This window comes from Rhamphochromis sp. 'chilingali' (assembly GCF_963969265.1).
Source record: "Rhamphochromis sp. 'chilingali' genome assembly, chromosome: 20".
In the NCBI taxonomy this organism is placed as follows: domain Eukaryota; kingdom Metazoa; phylum Chordata; class Actinopteri; order Cichliformes; family Cichlidae; genus Rhamphochromis; species Rhamphochromis sp. 'chilingali'.
In genome coordinates, this window is record NC_137947.1 from 15870549 (window position 1) to 15893110 (window position 22562).

Sequence of the window (22562 nt, forward strand, 5' to 3'; positions counted from 1 at the left end):
CAAACATCTTTATATCAACTCCAGCAAAAATACAAAGTTCTTAACATAAAGATGTATCATTCTTGGGATTACCACAAATAAAGCAGGTATTTCTTTCTAATATACAAAATGAAAATCTTTAAATAGCAACTGTAAAGAATAAACATGTTCAAGTCTGGTATTTGGTGGGCTGTTTTACATTTGCTAAATCCATTAGCCTAAATGGAGTTCTTAAATAACAATAAAAACATGGTAGACCTGTTTTGCATTTACAGATGATTTATCCTCTTAAAGAAAATGATCATAATCATTATTATAATAATAAAACTGTGCTAAAATGGTATTTTTTCCTTTGACAATACACTAATGTAAGTTACTATGACGGAAGTAAACAAACGTCACATTATGAGAACATCTAACTGTCAGTGAAAATAAAACAAAGAAATGGAAAAAAAGAGACCATAAAAAGTAAAACTGCCAAACACCTGGATGCACAACTCAGAAAGGGACTAAAGCAACCCCAAATATTTTAGATCCAGCTTGCGAAACACGATTAATGCAACGGTCCGTTACCGTTTCATACATACTTACCAATAAATACACAAACTGTTCAGGCCTTTGTTTGGAGGAATTTTGACGAATAAGCTAGAATTCCCAAATCATCTCCCATAGTTTACAGCTTTTAGTTAACTCTCAAACGGGATTTAGGGGCATAAATATTAATGGGAGGTTTCATGGCTGCATTGTGAAACGGTCTAAGCATTAACAAGAATAACCACATGCAGACGCAGGTAAAATACTCAAAAGTCACCAGAATGTGCAGGTAACACTGGGTGCAATTGTCAAAAGTGACCGTGGAGGTACATAGTGACGAAACCTCAAAAAACATAAAAAAAAAAAAAAAAGCTACAAACTTTTGTCATGACACATATATAACACGCATGTCTCTTAACAATTCAGATCTCAACATCTAATACAACTATAATAAGAATAATTTTATGTTAATGCTGTGGGAAAATGGGCACAAAATAAATCTCAGGTGGAAGATGAGTACGAAAATCTGAACGCCTAAATCAACGTGAGAATTTGCAGATGAAGTGTGAGGCACATACTGTGCGGAACGGAAACAGTTTGCACACACTGTGTGTAGCAAATTAATGCTGACTGCCTCTCTGGGAACTGAAAGCTGTTACAAGCAGAGGACAGGAGATTTCACATTTAGCAACACATTCTATTACATTACACTTCATAAATAAGGCACCTGGTCACAGCAGTCACATATTCACGCTGTTGTGATTTGAACACAGGCTGGAGATACAAACTGCCAACTTACATAGGAAGCTTAAACGCAGTGCATGCTATCATCTAAAACGATAATTATATACAAAAACAGCAAAGGGGAAAAAAAAGGGAACAAAAGGACTGTGAACAAATTCTTATGCATCCCAGTTTGATGCTTGTTCTCCTAACTCTGAAAACATTTGTTAGGCTGTTGTCATCTCCAGCCGTGTCAAGAGCGCTGAAACATGAAGCCAAACGGCTACAACTGCCAGACATCACGCTGGACTGGTGTTCAGTCCTAAAAACAAACAGAAATCTGAACAATACGTCACATTTGCATTTTCACACTGACTGATAAACAAATTTCCAAATGTGTTTCTTCTTCACATTTACCTACTGCAAAAGGTATTCTCTGAAGAGTTTGGTGAGTACACAAAATAGACTGGGTTTGGTCCTTCGGAGTATATTCCAGATAAAAGATAATAAAGAGGCAAATCTTCTAAATAAAGATGATCTCTCTGTCTCAATCTTATTTTGAGAGTGATGTCCTTGTGCGCTTCGCTGGGGTGTCTGCAAGCTTCAGAGCCCTCTTGGTTGCCAGTTTTGTTGCACTGCGTGGACTTCTTTTTACCGGAGACTTTAAAGCTCCGCTTCTCGTCAGTGTAGGTTCATCAGTTTTCCTAACTGATCTGGGAGATGCATGCTGTGTTGTCGAGGACTTCGTGGCCCTCTTTGAAACATGACTGGGGCTCCCGCTTGGAGGGAGAGCAGCCTCCATTTTTCTCTGGGATCTTGTTAGCACCTGGTCAGGTGAGGGTGGCACCTTGACATCCGTGCTCTGCTGTGGGGTTTCAGCAGCATTCTCTGCATCTTTGATCTCAGTAGGTGTACTCTGTGACGACTCCTTCGACTGGATTTTTGCAGAACTTGCTTCAGTGTGCCTTTTGTTGTCCGCTTTGCCTTTAGGTGTGTCGACAGGGTTATGTTCGGCTATTTTAGGAGACCCAAGTCTCTGAGAACATCTCTTAGGCAACTCCTTTTTACTTGTATCTCTTGAAGCTCTACCACTGCTCTGAGCCCTCACAGCTTTATATTTTACAGTTTGCTTTGATTTTTTGTTAGCCAATATTTTTCGCCTCTCCATTTTCGCCGATGACTCTTTCATTCGTTTGCTGACAGGTAATGCGGATTTTTGTGCCTTAAGAGACTGCTTCAGATTTGACTTGGAGGACGACTTTGTGGTGGCAAGTCTTTTAATCTTGCTGGTTTTTAATATTTTGGATGCCTTTTTCAGTCTACTAGTAGTTTGCTGAACCTGCATCTTCTCCCTAATATTAGAATATTTCCTCAGGATCCTTGCGCTAGCTGGATTCTTTGATTTTCCAGAGGATTTCTGGGATTCACTTATCTGAGCAGAAGCTTTGGCAGAGGAGTACTTTGTCAAATTCTGAGAACTACTGGAGAGATCTCCTCTCTCTTTCCCTTTGACTGCATTTGCTTCTTGCTCCAGTGCTCTAGCAATCAGCTTCTGACTCCTGGGGTTGCTCTTTACAGGAGAGGCAATGGCAAACTTTTTCAAATGCTTCTTTAAGCGCTCTGCCTGTACGCTTGGAAATACACCCTGAGACGTCCCTGCCGCACTTGACGAGTTGTGGAAGCACAGCTGACTTTCTGACGGAAGACGTGTGGTCACCTTCTTCACGATGACAAGAGATTTTGTTTCCGTTGATTCAAGGAACCAGCGACAAATGTTGGAGAGATTAAAACCTTTCATAAAAAGCATTTGGACTGGCGAGTATTTCTGATGCTCTGCAGATTTTGGTTTTCGTGCCCTGCGCTTACTTTTCCATATAGCTGCCTGCCGGTCTGCTTTGTTTTTGTATTTTGCTGCTGGCTGACCCTCCTTATCCATTTGCACCCAACCTTTTTGCATTTTATCATATTTAATATTCAGATTTGTAATTAGCTGTTGGCTTTCTTCTGCAGTCAAAGTCTCAAAGAATTTGTTAGTCGTTTGTTTTGGGGGCTCATGCCTAGGAGTAATGATAGGGCCGTGTGAACTGTGGGACACGGATGCAACAGACCCAGAGGGGGACCTCACCTGAGCTTTAGTTATTCTTTCTGGCATTATTCTGACAGGAGAAGCTACATCGTTTTGTCTTGGGGCTACAGTATAAGCACTAGTAGAGGGGACAGGGATCAGTCTTTGTGATCTTAGTGCTAATTTTTTGTTGTCCACTTGTGGCAACTGAGTAACAGACTGCAAGGCTATTTCACCCTTACTGGTCTCATCACTCCTTAATGGCATTCTTCTTTCTGTTACAGATGAATCATTATCTTCTACTGACCCATCTTCTAAAGCTGCTACATTTGGCTGCACGGCAACATTGCTTGCTTCTGTGTTCTTTTGAAGAACCCGTTTACTTCTTAATGGCATAATCTGTGTTTGCAATTCGGCCTTTACGGGACTTGATACCTCACCGCTAAGTTGCACTTTCTTACTGTCATCTGCTACAACCTTGGCAGATCTTAGTTTCTGTCTGGCCTGCAGTCTTTGCTCTTCAACATTCGTCTCCATTTCTTCAGATGGAGTTTCTACTGGTTCAGTATTTTCAGTGTTTAATTCCACAGTTTCAGTTACTGTGTTTGGTTGAGACAGTTCAGAGGTTGGAGGATCACAGGACTCGTTTAGAGGAGATGCAGGAACAGCAAGTGGACAAGGAAGAGGGAGGGAAAGAAGCTGCTCAGGGGGTGCTTCTGGAGATGAAATGGGAGTGGCAGGATTTGAAATAGAATTCGATACTGGAGTTTCAGGTGGCTTCTGGTTTGCAGATCTAAGCTGACGTTTGGGCTCAGGGTTTTGAGGATCATCGGTAGGCTGATCATCTTTTAGGACTTTCTTTTGTTTCTGGATTTGTTTAGGCTTTGAATTTGGGCTTGACTGTGTGTCAGGGGGGGGTTCTGTCACCTGCTCAATGACAGCAGTCTCAATTGAGTCTTTAGGTATGCGTGTGTCAGGTAACGGCTTCTTCATATTCTTTTCATTAGCGGTAGAGACAATAGTTACCTCAAAACTATTGTTGGATGTATTCTGACTCGATTTTGCTGCAGCTTTACAAGGTGATGTGGCGTTACCTGGTCTACGACGCAATTTCCTGTCAGAGGCAGATACGGGTCTTCCATTAACATGACCCACTATCACCACTTCTGTCTGCTTCAGCAGCTTTGATACTGGAGGTTTGCTACCTTTTTTCCTACGCCAAGGTGGCAACTCCTTCAAGAGTGTGTCAAGTGACTTTGAGGATACATCATAGTCACTATCATTATCATTTTCTATCTCTAAAGGCGTAACACTTTCAACTACTTCAGGTGTTTCGATTTCTGTCTCTTTCGTCATCATCTCCTCTACTGAAACTGTGGTATTAGCGCTATCTGTCCCTTCGCAGTTCTCATTGTGTATTCGTGTCTCTAGCTGAAGTTCCTGAGGTTGCTCATCTGGCATTATTTCCTTTTTACCTTCGTCAACTTTATTCAATGTGATGCTATTCTGCTGGGGAACGGGTTCACTACTGTGCAGTTCATCTGATGAAATCTGGGACTCTGGTTCTTCTATGGTATTTTTCTCTAATGGCTCAAGGGCTGTTTCTGCCACTGTTTCCTCTGTACTTTCATGCATTTCCTCTTGAGGCTCTGGGTCAGTTTCTTTTATTGCTTCATTTGTAGCGTGATCAACACTTTCATCACTTCCTGTAGTCATCCCTACATCTGCAACTGCATCCTGTTCTACTTCTGTGTCTTTAACGGTTTCTTGGCTCTCTGTTGGGGTCCTTAATGGAGATGAAGGACTAGACTGTCCCTTGTTCTGACACTGATCTGTCTGACTAGTTTCAACTATAATATCTACTCTACTGGCTGCTACCTCTATGATATCCTCTGTGCCTGGTATCACACTATCATCTGTCTCCTGTGTAGGCATTTGTTGATTTATTTTCTCCGTGCATGATCCAACAAAAGGCATATCCACAGGTGGCACACCTTCAGGCTTTGAAAGTATTTGCTTTGGAGTGACCAATGGTGTGAGCTTTGGCATTGGATTAGGACAGTTACCCTTTCCAGCCAAAGTACGAACAGTTTTTAACTCCCAGATTTCATCTGGCCCCAACCACAAATGTCCTCTGGTGCTTTTTCTGGCATTTCGACGTGGTACCATGCTGTGCCGCGGCTCCTTAACACACTCTGTAATTGATTTGTCAATAAAAACAATGTCACAGTGGCCAAGATCAGGGTCAACTATTCCTTTAGATGGAGAGTCCTTGGTCCAATGATCAGAGGACGACCTGATGGTCTTCCTGGCCGTCCGCACAGAGTCTGAAGAACTGTTGACGGGAAACAGTTTTGCTGGTGTATCTTTGGGGTGTCCAATAGTTACCCTCTGCCTAGCTTCATGTGTGTGGCTACCCTGATTATGTCTTTTTACAGAAGAGCTCAGTCTGGCAGTCTGAGTCTCTGTTCTGGTGGATGAATCAGAGTTCTGTCTCTCCTCCAAAGTGTCAGAGTGAGTAGAAACAGTGGGACTGAGCACACACAGCTTCTTACCAGCAGCATCATTAGAGGTCATAATTTTGATCTTAAGAGGTGCATGATCACCATGACGGTTCTCTGCATCTACTGGATGAGCAATGGGGGTCACCAAAGCCTGGTTACTCCCTGACCCAGGGCTGCGAAGATCCGAAACAGTGCTAGGGGTTATAGACGATTTCAGCGGCACAGCATTTTCTGGAACATTTTTCATTGCACAACTGCCTGGGACTTCTGGCTTGGAAGTGACTTCACTGGGAAATCTTATCTCGGGGTGTGACTTCTCAGGAGTCACTGCACTGGATTTTGCAGTGGAACAAGAAGTTCCCTTGACACCAGAGGTACAGTTAGAGGCTTTATGTGTACTGGAGGATGCAAGTGCTTTGATCTCCGTCTGTAGAAAACCTATGGCATCTACTATCTGTCTCTGATGGTGGGGGCAGAGCTTGGCCATGAACTGTTCCAGAGTGGAGGTGGACTGCAGGTCTTTAGCCTTTGCGAGATGGCGGTCTGGAGACTCACTGGGAGGAAAAGAAGAAGGAAACATTAAATTCTCCATCAATCTTAGACAACACTGGTTCATTTTTTTTGACTGATACGAGCTCTGCAGATAAGTGAGTTTTCATCTTTAGTAGTTAAAAAAACCTGGAAGCAGATTTATGTTTGTGTGAAATAATATACACGTTTATATTTTTTTTATTCATATTTATTTATTAGAAGAATAAGTGATACTGTTTAGAAGCAAATCATTTGTCCAGTGAACTTGACCAATTACAGCCATTATTTTTTTAGTTTTTTATATTTTACATTAAGAAAAAAAATCATACATGCACAAGACATTAAGTAATGGTAGCCCATTTGGTTAAACCATGTCGAAAACATATTAGTTATAATACCAACTACATTAGGGGCAAAAATCAAATATATCAGACTTGTCAAGTTTATATGTCAAGTTTTGTTTTGTTTTAAATGACAAATGCTCAAGTTACCTTTCACAATATAAAACAAACCAATGAAAGAAAAATCAAACATAACTAAAGATATTAAAAAAACACGTTACTCTAATACCAAAATTTTATTTATGCCAATGCAAATCAAAAAATTAATAATTGTGCCAAACGAGTATCGCTCTTTATTTCTAAGTTACATTTATGTAATAGATCTATTACAAAATCCCGATACCTTACTACATTAAGAGCCTTTAAATCATAACATTATGCCAAAAATATATCTGCGACTATGAAAAGTTGTTTTCTTTGCTTAACAAAAAAAAAAAAAGATCTTTCAGAAGCTGCACTTTGGGTCTTTAAACAAGAAAACATTGCATTCTGCATTCATGAGGTGATATGCTACAAAGCTATGCTGAGCAACAAAAAAAGACCAACAGTTTTGTGGGAGCAGCAGATTCTGCCAAGTAAAAGATCAACAAGTCAGAAATAAATGAAGTTGTGCTAAATTATATTTTGTCTGAAAATAAACTATAAATCATATTTACACACAACTTTAGCTAATACTACATTGCCAAGCAACACTGGACAACATTTTTTCATTTTGACATCACAAACATGAATTTTTCATGTCTTTTGTTCAAGTTGGAACAACTATTGCCACAGCAAGCTAAGGCTGCATAACAAATCAGGTTTGCTATGCCTGTCCTCTGTGTTAGAAGCTACATAAAAAGGAACAAAGTGAAATTTCATGGATCAAACCGGTTATTATATACTAGCAGTAAACTGCACTACAAGCATGAGCAAGACAACATAATGGTGACTTTGTTTTTTTTAATGAATTTCAGCTTTATATCACAAAAGTTTATTGTATACTCTCTAAAATGAGGGTGTGAAGGCTGTAATGAATGTTCAGCAAGCAGAAAGACTATTAGGACGTTTCTGGGCTTATTCTTGAATCCCTGATATTCATTGTGTAGTGTAGTAGTCAAAGATGGAAAGCTGTACTGCAGGATTTTTGGCTCTAACCATGAAGCTATTTGTACAGCATGTCAAATATCTCAAAAGTAAATTTTAGAGCTTTAAAAATACATTTTAGAGATTAAATAAAAATAACCAACTAGAACCTGATGATTTTTTTGCTAAGCTCGTCAACTTCACATCCCTCCCTGCAAAGCCTAAGCAGTAAAGTGGAGTACCTGAATAACTACTGGTGAGAGTTTCATCCCTGAGGGTTTTTCCACTCTGTTTCTCTGATCATTGCTACAAAACCAAGTACATTTTCTTCAAGTAGTCAATCTAACAAGCACAAGCAAACCAAATTACATACCAGCTCACAATATTTCACAAGCAGAAAATTGTGGATGAGTAAACTCATTCACAAAGTTTACACACTGTATACAATAGGAGGATAAATAATCTCAAAATTACGATCTGCTATACAAGGGCATTTATAACATCCTTAACCACTGACCAGATTTTTAACTGGTCAAGAAATATTTTAGGCTCAAAGAGAATCTACTTCTTACAGTGATTACTTGACATTAAACACACCAACACCCCATTGTTTGTATTCAATAAAACAACCCCAAAAGATAAACTTCACCATACAGAACAAAATCCCCAAATGACAAATATGATTTAGTCCAATCATGCAAAAATACACCCAGTGCCATTCATTTATATGCTATTAAAGTGACATAAAATGTACAAGATCTGTACATATTTGTATGGATAAGGATACTCCGCAATCAGCTGAAGAGTCTCAACATTTAAGCTTGTAGAGCGACTTCAGTCCTCACATGCAAAACTTTGCCCATAATAAATTAGTACAGTCTTGCTCCGCAGCTATCTCTTATAACAGTTAGATAAACCTTTTAAGATATATACACACAGGCTTATTATTATTTTAAGAAGCATTGAGTTTAATTAAAGCTGTTTACATTCTCAATTTAAGTGTTAACGTTACATTTTAATAAAAAAAAAAAAAGCTTAATAAATACTAAATCGACAATATAATAAAATTTGGAAGGTATCTAAGAAGAAGTAGGTTCTAACCCATTTTAGCAACATAGTTCCTTCAACGCAGAGGAAATGTATCATGTCACGACCAGAATAAGTTCCCTAAACTGTTCCATACCCAAAAAAAAGTATAGACAGAAATATTTATATATAGTTTAACTTTTATACTTATATCAATATGATTACCACTCTGCTTTAAATCATTTGCCTTTACACAAAGAAATTTACAGTATAGTGTTGTGTGCATGAGATTGCTACATAAAACAGCTTTGAGAACAGTGATAGTGGTGATATCGGCTTTCCAGATGAGGTAGTCAACCACTGGATTTGCTACAACAGAATGTAAGGAGCAATCAATAAATGATCAATAAACCCAAAAGCGCTTTTATGACTTTAGTATATCAACTTAAATGCATTAGACAATAAAGTTTTATATTTCAGCAATGCCTGAGGATTGTCAGTGCAAAAATAATTTTATTACTGAAATCAAATCAGTGATTAGATTTAGTTGTATATGTACATCTGTAATTGAAGCAACTACTGGGTATTATGTTGTAAACCATGGTAAGCGATTCAGATGTATTACATGTTTGTTTTTTAAATCTGGGGTTAATATCCTTGAACCATAAAAACACTTATTAAATAATAGCTAAAGGTGGAGAATAAACAGAGGATTACTATATTATAATTATAGTTACAGTAGAGTTGTTACAGTGGTATAAATACAAATGTGCAAGGCCCTGAACTACATCTGTGTAGTGTAAGTTTCTGTAATATGACAGCAAATATGATTAAAACCCAGTAAATCTTTAAAAACAAAAAACAAACAAAGACTCATTACCAAACCTTGCTAGACCTGTATGGAAACCTGACAGAAATAATGGGTCATGAGCCCATAATGTTTAGCATCCTGAGCTGTAATCAATAATGCACAAGGAGGTGTCCTGATCAAACTAATGGGCAAGGCTGGGTCAAAAACCAGGCAAAAATTCAATGAAAATAGCAACATGAAAAAGGCATTCTGTAGAGGTTTTTAAATGCAGCCCTTTCCGCATGGTAACAGCACTTTAAGTATTTGTTATTTTTAATGAAATGGCATCATCGTGAATTTTAGTGAAGCAGCTAACAGCTGCTTCTACTGTCAACCCGCTACCCTACATAGTCAGTTTCAAGAAAGGAAAATTGCTGGTGGTTGTAGTTTTGTTGTTGTCCAAATATAAACACATTTTTGGTACACTATCATCTAATCAATTGGGGAAAAAAAAAACAAAAAAAAAAACCCACACATCCTAGTATGTGTGCACTCATGTGCAAATGCACAATCTATTCACAGAAGCCATAACGGTAACAAGAAAAAAAGCCTAACCTACCATTTTACATTCAATTAATGAATACAGCCAATCAATGTATTTTTTCATTGAATTTTTGCCATGGCAACTTGAAAACAGGGTAAGCATGGACTGAGGCATGGTTGTAACCACATTAGCCAATCTGGATTGTTTACAACTGTTAACAAGTTACAGTTATGATCCTCACTATAGAATGACAGAAAAAAATATTATTTTATTATCTCTCATGGGTGTATGTGTATATTATAGGTATGCAGTATTTTTATGACAAAAGATAGCAGAAAGGTTTGTATCACATCTCACGATAGAATACCTGAAGTTTGAAGAAAGAGGAAAAAACCAACCAAAAAAAACCCCAAAACATTGAAAAAAAAAAATCACATAGAAATGTAATGCTCTGCAGGCTTACACTAGCACTGAAATACTACAGATTACTGAAAATAAGGTTGTTAAGACGAGAGAAGGACACACACTCATCAGTATGACATCCTGAATGTTACCATTAAAAAGGCTTATTTGGGTATTCAATCCTTTTCTATTACAGGTGATTTCTTCGGCAATGATTTAGCTGAGGTATGTAGCTGAGGTATAACTGTTTGTCTAGATGTGTGTGTAGTAATGCATTATTTTAAACATAACCTGTGTGTAGAAGGCAATGGAAACTATTGCCAACCATATGGCAGAGTAAAATGTACAGAACTAAGTAGAAGTAGTGGAAAAAAAACCACTGTGCTTGTGAGGATGAGCGAAATTAGGATGTTTTAAAAGGCAGATAAAGTCCAGAATGACATTATGCTATATTCCATATCTTATACATTTATATAAATAGGTTAGTATGCGGCCATACTTCCTGCTGTCTGTTTCCAACGATATCTGTAAACTTTGAGACTTTTAGTCATTCCATGCATTAATTTACTTCATATGTTTTCACCCAAACTACAGGCTCTGCATACTTGGAACTATTTCATTTGAACATGACCAATATTAAGAGAGAACACTATGGGGCGCCACATCCTTGTACAAGCTTCAGTTTGGCTCTGTAAAGAACAGAGCAAGGAGTGAATTTTTAAAGCTTAATTTGAATCAATAACTAAAACTTAATTACCAGCATGCTATTGTATTTCAATAATTCTAAAATAAAAAGCATGCCCTCCAAGCCACAACATACACTACTGGGAGACACTTGTGTGTTTACGCCCTATGCCAGGGGTGCCCAATCCCGGTCCTCGAGAGCTACCGTCCTGCAGCTTTTAGATGCATCCCTACTCCAACACAGCTGAATCAAATGGTTTGATTACCTCTTCAGCATGCCATCGTGTTTGGCAAAGGCCTGATAACAAGCCATTCATTTGATTCAGCTGTGTTGGAGTAGGGATGCATCTAAAAGCTGCAGGATAGTAGCTCTCGAGGAGGGGATTGGGCAGCCCTGCCCTATGCAAACATTTTTAATGTAATAAGTGCTAAATTTAGTGATAAAAATTAAATAAGTTAATAATAAATAGAACTATTAGAGATGCAATAAAGACGGGTATTGCCACGGTCTGGCAAACACAATGATTAAAAAGGACACCGCAGTTAGTATGTTATGGATGCGTCACTCGTTTGATAAGAGGCTGCTGTCACGAAAATCAGTCCCATTCTCTTCAGAAGCACTCTCTTTTTTGTCATAAAGACTGTGCTGGGAATTTTGGAGATCCTTTTGTTTGGGGGACAGTGAAACGCTGGGTTCTTCCACCTGGCTTATCAGCTTCATTTTCTTTTTCGGAGGATTTTTTAAGGTCCCCAGACGTTCTTTAACTTTGTATTCCAGGGTGCTGTGCGGGATGCCATAAATCGATTGTGCTTTAGAAACACTCATTTTCCCACCCATCACCACCACAATGGCCTCTTCTAGCAGGTCTGTGTTGTACTGTCGATATCGCCCTCGTTTCTTCCTAGGCTGCTTGTTACTTAGGTCTGACTCTGAATCCATTGGATAGTTCCCCCCCAAAGCTTGGCAGTCAGAGGTAAAACTCCAGTATTCCTTCTCCGAACCTGAGCTATTTAAACCTCTGTTGCTGCTGGTGGTGGTTTTCTGGATCTGCCTGGGTAGAATGGAACAAAGCTTCTTACCCAGGCCATTCTCATAAAGTGAACCTGAATAGTCAGTGGACACGGAGTCCCATGACGAATCTATTCCTGTAGCCAAAACTCGGACCTGGGGAATCTTTAGGTCAAAGGACGGTGAATGAGACAGAGAAAGGCTTTGGTCTCTGCAGGCCTGCTGGAGGTTTCCTTTCTCACAGGCAAGTGACTTTGTCAAAAGTCCAGCAGCTTCCAACAACCTTGGTATATCTTTAAGGTGCTCACTAGCTTCATTTCTGGTTTTGAGCTTCAGCAGGGCTCCCAAATGAGTTTTGGAATTCCAGGAACCGGAAGCATTTCTGAAAACGTCATTGGGGCTGCAGCTTTGGTTATGGCTGAGGGGTGACTCTGGGTCGCTTTCCAGATCGGGTTCCTCTTTGATGCGCAGTGAGTATGCAAGAGACGAAGAAGGCTTATAACAGGTGGAGTGGCCGAAATTCTCCCTCCTCCTCCCATCCTGTAGGCTCCTCATAAACAGCCCGACATGCCCGTCCGCTCTCAAGGATCGCCTGATTGGATGGAAGGAAATTGGGTGTAAGCAGAGCTTGCACAGTGCCCTTTTCTCTTTACTAAGGGAGGATGGGGTGGGGAGGGGAGGATGTTGGCCACTCCTTTATTATATGACCTTGCTTTGGTAACATCACTCGAACAACTTTGTGAATGTGTGTATGGCTTTTGAAAAACAAAAACAAAAAACAAAAAACAAAACCCCAAAAAGACTCAAGTTAAACTTTTTTTTTTTTTTTTTTTTTAAATATGCTTGATGTAATAGCTGTTGTTTTTTTTTATTTTTTCATAAAACATAAGGGAAAAAAGAAAAAAGAAAGGGCAAAGAAACAATGAAAATAAAAAACAAAGAAGATGCATTTAGTAAAGTACACTGAAGACTTGGCATTTCTGTGGCTCAAAAAGCTTGCCCAGGAGAATGGACTATTTGTAACTGCAGTAAGGGAGTCTGATGTAGATGTAGATGTAGATGCAGGGCGCAAGATCTATGACATACAAAGTAACTAATGCACCAAAAACTCTTGACAGTTTATGCGTGACGTTACCACTGAACAAGCACAGCAATAAAAGAGTAAGCCAGCAAAGGGTTCTTGCAATCTATCAAACTCAAGCTCTAGGTTGCAAAAAACAAAACAACTGCAAATTATTATTCTTAATTATTCAATTAATCAAGTTATATTGTTCCCCACCCCCCAAAAAAAGAAATCAGTTGCAGAGCTCTCAGCAGTTTCCACAGCCTGACACTGCTGGGGTGCAAAAACAAAACAAAAAGAGCAGGGGTGGGGTCCTTTGATTTGGAGTTTCACAATTTGTACATCTTAAATGGAAGATAGAGTAAGCCACATCCAAGAATATGTATCAAGTTCATGTACAATATTAAAACAACTCATGTTATAGGTGCTTGGGCAATGCCATAGATAATTATTAAATATTTAAATTACTGATCAATCATTCTCATTTTACTTGACAGAAAGAATTAAGTCCCTGAAATTCTTCTTTAGTTCATCAGTGGGACTTTCCCCTATAAATACTGTTTAGTATAACCTATAACATTCAGTCCGCATTATCTTTTATTCTGAAAAACACAAATAAACAAACAAACAAAAAAACCAAAACAGTTTCATGTGGGTTTACGCATTATGCAATCTGCTACAGTGGTTTATCGCTGTATATAGACGCAAGAATATCAGCAATGCTTCGAGTCATGTAGTAAACTACATTTACCATAAGGTCTGCCTGTATCTTGCCAGAAATTAATTAAAGAAAACCAAGAAAAGTCAAGCTAGTAAATTACTTCTAAACCGCATTTACTCACTACGTAACAAACTGCTGCTGATAAAAGGAACCCGTCTTAGTACCGCAGAAAAGAGAGAAAGAAACTGTTCTTACCCCTTCAGCATGGTTGTGGCCGGAGAAAGACAGGGACTATTGGCAGGCAGGCTGCTGCTATAGCTTTTCTTTTTGATAGATAAATCAAGAACTCCATCTAATTTTAAAAATGGAAAGAAAAGAAATGTAGATTCAATGTTAAGTTCTGACCACAATCCAGCCAGTGCACCAGCTCAGTACTTAATAAACTACTCTGTGGTAGATGTGTTTCACACTACCTTGCTCACTGGGCTCAGCCACGGGCTTCTTGATGGTGAGGTCCAGAGGTGCATCCTGATCAGCCATTAGAAGCTTGCTTAGGACGGGGTTCTGGTTGTGTGCTGGCCCAGTCAGTGTGGCAGCAGGGCTTGTAGCAGGAGGAACTCCTGAGAGCAAAGGTGGGGTCGACAGGCTTTGGTCAGAGTGAGGCTGGGAATCTGAGCAACTGACCTGAGGGGAGCTGGTTTTTGAGGTATATTCAGCAGCAAACTGTCTGATCATTTTCTGAAGAATCTCTCGAGCCACTACTGGAATTTGTGGGTCTGAGAAATTTGGCACATCTAGGAAGAAAAACAGAGATAAATACTTTTCAGTCAGCATTCCTTTAATAAGTCATCAGTCATGGTTAATGAACATGCAACAAACATCCAAACTATGTTCGAAGGATACTGTAACAGTAAGGAAAAAACTCTTATTTATAGCCTTGAAATAAAAAAATAAAAATAAATAAAATAAAATAAAATAATGATTAAAAAAAAAAACAGACGTTATAAACTAAGAGCAGAAGCAGTGTGAGTGAACACACACACACATTCACAGAAAAGCCTATTAAGGGATGGATAACGTGCACCACTGTGTTTACAGGCAGGTTCCCTGTGTTATGCTTTTGGTGTAATAACAATGAAAAACACTGATTTACCCACTCAGAACTAAACCTCTGAGACTCACCTTTTCTGCAGAGGACTGCATTGAGAAATTCCTCAGCCTGTTTCTCTAGTCTGCTGATTGTGATTTGATCTTTACCCAGTAGAGGTTTCGATGTATCTTCCAGCCCCTTGTTGTTTAAGTCAATTAAGTGTTCCTGTCAAATTGGAAAACTGTTAAATTGGTGACCTTCAGGCATTCAACAGGATTCGTATAAAGACATTTCTATCCTTCAGATGAGCGTTTACATCAAATTAATTAGCCCAACAACTGTAGGGAAACATGATGGATTACAGATGTGACTAAAACTAAACAAGCCATAGCAGACTACTAACGTTTATCCATCATCTAAGCCAGCGTTTGAAAGAATAAAGGCAACAGATTTAAGTCTGCGTTTAGGTTTCCGAACTATGAAAATCTGGAAATCAAAACGTAAAAGGAAGAAAGAAAGAAAACAGAACTCTTACTTTGACTTTGTCTCTTCTCAGACAGCAAAAGGGACAGTTTTCATCAAATGACCAATCAGACACTGCTACAGGCTCAAAGTCTGCAGGAAAAAAATATCAATAAAAAAAACAATGACAATCAACACAACATGACAAAAATCATGGTTCTTTCACTTTTCTAACCAACTAAGCAATATAATCTTACCAAGTCAACATTGGACAATATTTGTTTAAAATCCCCCCCACCCTCCATTTTTTTTTTATATAAATATCTGCAGCGAATAACACTGGTTTGGAGTCTTAAGATTAGCAACCATAATCACAACCATAATTTAACAAAAAAATATACTAAAAAAACTCTAAATTATACACACAGGTTAAAGACAACAAAAGACAACAAAACCTCAGAGGGTTTGATTTAAAGCTAAATAGCAAGTGCAAGGAGGGACAACATGCAACAATGTACAGTCACAGGTTGGGTAACAAACTACAAAAAACTGGGCATGTGCAAACAGCTCAGTCACAACTGCCACTGGTGTTCGTCTCTCCTACTCAACTAAGTAGATGAAAACAGGGGAGTGACTGTGGCAGGAAAGTAATGCCATGACGTTGTTGGGTTTTTTTTTTCTTTTTCAAAGAAAGAACAATGCCAAAAAGGGAAATTAAATTTGCAAATAAAAAAGTGTCAGATGCTACGGTTGAGCTTACATATGTGTATTAAATACAATCCAAAAAAAACTATTATCTGAACCTATCAAAAAACGAATACATACCCAGTGGGAAAAACAAATAATACAGTATTTGGGTTCTGCTCTACCAATGCGATCTAATTTTAAACAAAAGTAACTTAAATACCTACCGGTACATATAAAATATATAGCATTCTGTTTTGCCTGTCGGTATTATTATCAACATTCAGTTATCATTTTCTTTATCCATGAGTAAAGTGCTTCATTAGAAATAGTTCTTTTCAAACCTACAATGTTCCATTTTCATGTTTAAATCTCACATTCATTTGTGCACAACCCAAAAACAAAGCTCTAAACAGAACCGCATGAATAAAATGAAGTAGTGGGCCATCATGAATATGTGCTGATTTGCTTTAGAGAGACTGACAAAAATCAGGAACTCATTTAATCAGTTCAGTTGAATTTTAAGCAGCAACTGCTACTGCACAATGTCTACTCACTACACAACCCAAATAATGCTTATTATTGTCTCACTAACGTCATACACTGTAGGGCACTGGAGACTTTTACACTGGCTACATCCCATCCAAATCACATACTTTGTAGGGCACTGGAGACTTTTACACTGGCTACATCCCATCCAAAACACATACTTTGTAAAGACATAAGCCATTTTTTTCCCCCTGCAGGCGGTGACAGTGTCTCGTTTTTAGTGAATGTGTACCAGATGGTACAATGCAGTAGCACTGTCATAATAAGAAGACAACAGATTACACTGAAACCACAAAACTGTTGTTCATACACTTGCATGATTGTGGTCAATAAAGACACTTACCCTTAAATGATTTCAGGTCCTCTACCAGCGCTGAACCAAAAAGACCTTCGAGAATGCTCTCAAAACCTGAAGAAACACATGAAGTTCAATAAATATATTTGTTATCAGCAGTAATAACATGACGTGTGTACAACTTCACTCACAGTAAAGTGTTTGTGCTAAAGTCAAAAACATAGGAAGTTCAAAATGAGTCTTAAAACGATGCAAAAAGGTAAGTTTACCTAAAAATAATAACAACATCAACAACAACAATAATAATAACATAATAATAATGATAAAGTTTGAACCCATTTAATTAATTTACGAGCCAATGTTGATTTTATTTGTCGCTAATGCTGATACAATTGTGATTTTGTTGTTTTTTTCTTTGTTTGGATTTTTTGTCAGTCTCTGTTTGTGTCAAAAATTAAAAACGAAATTTAAAAAAAGAAAACTATATTGCGATAAAATAGACAAATATTAGCAACTGCCATTGACTGATGTTATTTTATGTGAAAGTAGTTTACTGGCACTCAGCAAGCAAAATTTCACATATGAATACAATGGATAAATCAAATTAACAAATGAAGTGTGTCCTAATGAGATGTTATGTTTCTGCCGAATAATAAATGCCTTGATTTTGCTTCTCTTTTCTTTTTCAACTTGACAACTGCTCCGTTTTACTCTCTTCTAACACACATCCTCTTGCCTTGCAGGTTTTTACTTCATCAGTAAATACTAGCCCTCCATCCTGTTGCCAAGCAACTAAGGCACCTACAGAGTTGAGAATGACTGTATGGTGTTAACATCAAAAAGAAACAGCCAGTAACAAGATTGCTAAGTAATTCTGTCAAAGTACCCTATAGATTGATGGAGATGATGAATTCAAACAAAAACTAATCTTCACAGTCCTCTAAATGACTGTTTACAGTTCAGGGACTCGGTGGGATACAGCTATATATGTTGCAAAGACCGTTTCTGAGATCTAATGTGTTATGCTACATAAATCATAAGAGAGCACCAACACAATATGAAATGTCTTCTTACTGCTGCAGGGTCAGATTAACCAATCCAAAACCACTACATGCGTTAAATCAACCACTAAAGAGGTCACACAGAACATCTGTCAGCTGAACTGGATTTTGAATGAGAGTGCACCATTCCAAATGTGCCAGCCACTTTAAGGCCAAAAGTACTGACTCAAACCACTGTGACAAAAACATACATCACATAACACATGGCCACAAAAACATAAATCGGTACCACTGAAAGCCTAAAAATTATTGTGCCTGCATGAAATGAGCATCAATCAAGTTAAATCAGCCAAATTGATTAAACTGATCTGACAACACATCATAGCAAAAGCATACTAACACTTCATCTTCACACATGAGCAGAGAAATTGGTGATAAAATTATCAGCCCTTACCATCCACTCTCTTCCAAATCTCACAGTGAATTGAATAAAAGCTGTCATCTGTTAAAATGCCTTACACTGCTTCCCTGCAAATAACCCACCCACTTTTCAGCAGAGCCAAACATAAAGAGAGGGGAGGATGAAGTAGTGAAGCAAAGCGTTGCCTATAGCTGCAGCATGATTCTGTTTCTGGGTTAGTGCACAGGACTTCAGCTGAAGCTATCCAATCGTATTTCTGAAATATTTCAGAGGCACGAGGAGAAAAGTAGGTCATCCACTTTCGTTTGACAGTGCAGCATGATGACATCAAACTACTTTTTAGGAATACCGTTTAGAGCATTTAAAAATGTGTCACACTCTAAACTATGACTTTGGGGCAATATTATAGTGTTATAGTAGCAAAGCAAACCAGTACAGTAGCTGGTGAAAACACACCCACCCGCAAGCTTCTTTAAAACCAAACCATTTTGGGACCGGCAAGGCAACGTGAGAAGAGCAGGGATAAAATATTGATAAGAGTGCAGAATTGTCATGCAAGCCCTAAAAAATAAATGAGCTTGTAAACATTTAAAAAAAATTGGCTCCAGTTAAAATGCCTAATAAGCAGCAGGAAAACACCAACAAGCCAATGTCTTGTGTAGCCACAGTTAAACTTACCAACATGCAAAAAAAACGAAACAAAAAAAACCCAGAAACTTTATCGTAACCTGCACTTAACTAGTTTGCATTAATGTGAAGGATTTGCTGCATGTGCATTTCCCATCTGAAGGGACATCCACCAATGCAATAACACCAGACAGCCAAGCCCTTATTTATTTGTGCAATCTTCTGTCTCTCCCCCCCCCCCCCCCTTTTTTTTTATTACTGTAAATACATACTGCAGCTTGCCTCAAATAACTAGCTGAGTGAAGGCACCACTTAATTGATTAGATATGCTGCAATGAAAAATGAAATGAGAACAGCAATTTTTAGAATAAAATAAGACTTTGGTTTCTTGACTCTAACATTAAATCAGAATCAATCAGAATCAGAATACTTTATTGATCCCTGGGGGAAATTATTTTTTGTTACAGTGCTCCATTTTAAACCAACATTAAGACAAGACAGACAATACGCTAACTAAGAATAGTACAATATATACATATATATACATACATACATACAATTAAAACCGTGTAACTATTACCATTATAATGCACATTAAATAGATGTTAAATAGCTGATGTATTAATGTGTAAAAACAAAGCTGTAAATTGCAACCATGCTTTATGGAGTGGTTTAATGAGCTTTATTAAGACGTTCAGTTCAACGCAGCTGTTCCCACATTACTCCAATAACTGGGAATCATTATTAAGACATTTCTTTTTTTTAATTGCAGTGAAGTGTATTTCAGATTTTTTTTTAAATAAAGTAAGAATCTTTAACCTGAGCTATGATTATGCATATGCACCTGAAAAACCTTCCATTTACAATGGGGCACCTCTGTAAGTGATTGGCTTTCAAAGACTTTCCATGCAGGAAACCCACAGAAACAAAAAAAAAGATATTTCACCTAGCCAATATTACCCACAGAGGTTTACCATGAAACTCTGTAGGTATTTTCGTGGAGCTTATGCAGGCTGACGGTGAGCAGCAACTCTGTTCAATCTGCTTTAGCCTTCTTCTGACCTACATCTGTAGCCAATCAGGGACCAAAAGATTTGGAGTGTGTGACACCATGTTCTTCCCAAAGCATTTAGAAAAAGAAATCCCACAGATTTAGGATCAACTTAACCCTACTAAATCCTAACTTTAACCTGCGGTGTACTTTACTGATGCATGATTTGAAAAAAAGAAAAGAAAAAAGAAAAGAGGAGTCCTTCCTGCATACCTCAGGCAATTTCCTTTAAGGGGCCTATGCACAAAAGCAGTGAGCAAACCCCTTGTTATTTTTGCACCACACTGTAAGTGCACAACACCACGCATGCTCATAACAATGTAGTTAATTCAGTAATGTAATATACATTAACCTGACGCAAATCTATGAGTCACTTAATACTCAAAAATTCTAGCTTATTATAAACATGTGACCCAAACACAAGTGCATTATGAGAGCATTAAGCATATGCGAGTGCATTAAGCACAAACCACTGCTGCCTAAACCCCTCTGTACTATAAGGCAAAGGGAAAGTGACAGCAGGAAGCTACTACACACAGAACGAGGCTCCATACGTAACTAAACTGTGTATTTGTAGTGAAATCTTGTTTTGTATAATAACCCTAATGTTGTATAGTTCAAGTTAATCTTACAATACTAACATATCTCATGTGAGCTGCTGGTTAAAGATGTTTCAATTTTAATCTTTCAAGAAATACTGTATTTTGATCGATTACGCGACACTGTACAACAGTACAGAACCATTGCTTCCAGTTAGCTACAAAAAATGTGTTAGAGCCTCAAAATCAGTTTAATTCTATTTAGAGTGCTTCTTTAAAGGAAATCCCAACTCAAGATGTTCTACACATTATCTCAGAAGGGGTGTCTCCAAACTCATAGAAGAGGTTCAAATTGTTATGAAGCCAACATAAACCTTGCAAAAGCCATCATTTTTGGCCACAACCTCAGACTACTGATTCACTTTCCAAGAGACATAATCATTCAGGCCCCACACATTTCACTACATCCCCAATTGTATGATAAGGAAAATTCAAGAAACTAATCAGTAGGTGATCATGTTAAAAACAACTTCCTCTATCTAACAAGAACAGCCCATGCAGGTAACATGAATGAAATACTATCAGGAAACAAATGCCCTTTATTGTGTACACTGCAGTGACCTAATATCTCTGGGAGAACAAACAACTGCAATCTTTAAACGTGACGCACTAAGCACTGATGCAGTTGAAAACCTCCATATGCAGCTAATTGGTCTGCAGAAAACAGCCTATCACGATATAATGAAGCACTTGCTATTTGATGAGTTCATGCAGACCACACTTCAGCAGAATTATTGGGATAATACTAAAAGTCTTATCCATCCTTCGTGACTTAAACTTAATCAGCTGCATTACTGATAAATGCTTCAGCTATTATCATTTCATAGAAATAATGTGCTGTTCCTTGATTTTCTTTGGTGTAACCGCTATTAGGCCTGCTATTATAGCTGCAAGACGTTATCTGTAACATGTCTACTACCAGTGCATTTATCAGTAATACAGTTGATGAAGATGACATTTTTTTAGTTGGAATTTATATTTTAAGTGGGAAACATCAGTTTTACTAACAGAAAAAGTTTGGGAATACTACATGATCAACAACTGACTGTCAATCTTTCATCTTTGAACAACTCATATTTTGAGATTACAAGAATCCTCAGATTGATGCTCATGAGAACATAATTTTGCATATGATGATCTGAAACCCAAGTCTGCCCACTACACAGAGGCCGAGCTTTTAATCTAACAAAATCAATGTCACCAAAATATGATTCTGTTCATCTGGACGTAGCGTTTTCAGTGGGAGAAACTTTTCGTCACTCACCCAAGTGACTTCTTCAGTATCAGCTGACTGCAGGTTTCCCCAATCTTATAAACAGTATTTGCGCTGGGAGGTCAGTTCCCTCATTATAATTATTTATGATGAAGGAACTGACCTCACAGCCCATTGTTCCTTCAGTGGTGCTAGTTTCAGTCATTATGCAAATGTGCTGTTTATAAGACTGGGGAAACCTGCAGTCAGTGGAGACTGAAGAAGTCACTTGGATGAGAGACGAAACATTTCTCCCACTGAAAACGCTACGTCCAGATGAACAGAATCAACTTTTGGGGGGATTTACTTACCTGGATGATTGAGCAATGCTCAATCTGATGCATGCATCAGAATCAAAGTCATTTACCCTCACTTTGCAACCCACAAAAAAAGCAGCTCGCTGTAGGTCAACAGATAAGCTTAAAAGTTACAAGGGCATGAGTAAAAGCAGCGTTTGAAACCTGACTTGGCCACTATGGATTTTGTTCATAACAAGCAATATGCTGTAGCTGGATCAGGCAATGAGTTGGCAGCTTTGGACAACTACAGCAAGGGAAAGAAAAAAAAAATACTATGAATACTTAATATGATATGATGCAAACTGACATTC

The 22562-nt window shown here is 38.2% G+C and overlaps 1 protein-coding gene across 3 annotated transcripts in view; it reads right to left on the reverse strand.

Moving 5' to 3' along the window:
- LOC308388888 (ligand-dependent corepressor) overlaps positions 1–22562 on the reverse strand; it is a 25700-nt gene continuing 3138 nt past the window's right edge. For 2 of the 3 annotated variants that reach the window (XM_080869853.1, XM_080869854.1), the window contains exons 2-7: positions 17050–17115; positions 15547–15626; positions 15104–15236; positions 14395–14715; positions 14177–14273; positions 1–6359 (exon numbers count right to left, since the gene is read on the reverse strand). In XM_080869853.1, the coding sequence (XP_080725979.1) occupies positions 1790–6359; positions 14177–14273; positions 14395–14715; positions 15104–15236; positions 15547–15626; positions 17050–17115 (5267 nt within the window). In that variant the 3' untranslated portion in view covers positions 1–1789. Of the gene's footprint in view, positions 6360–7085; positions 12790–14176; positions 14274–14394; positions 14716–15103; positions 15237–15546; positions 15627–17049; positions 17116–22562 lie in introns of those variants that run through there. The other variant, XM_080869855.1, reaches the window with a different exon arrangement.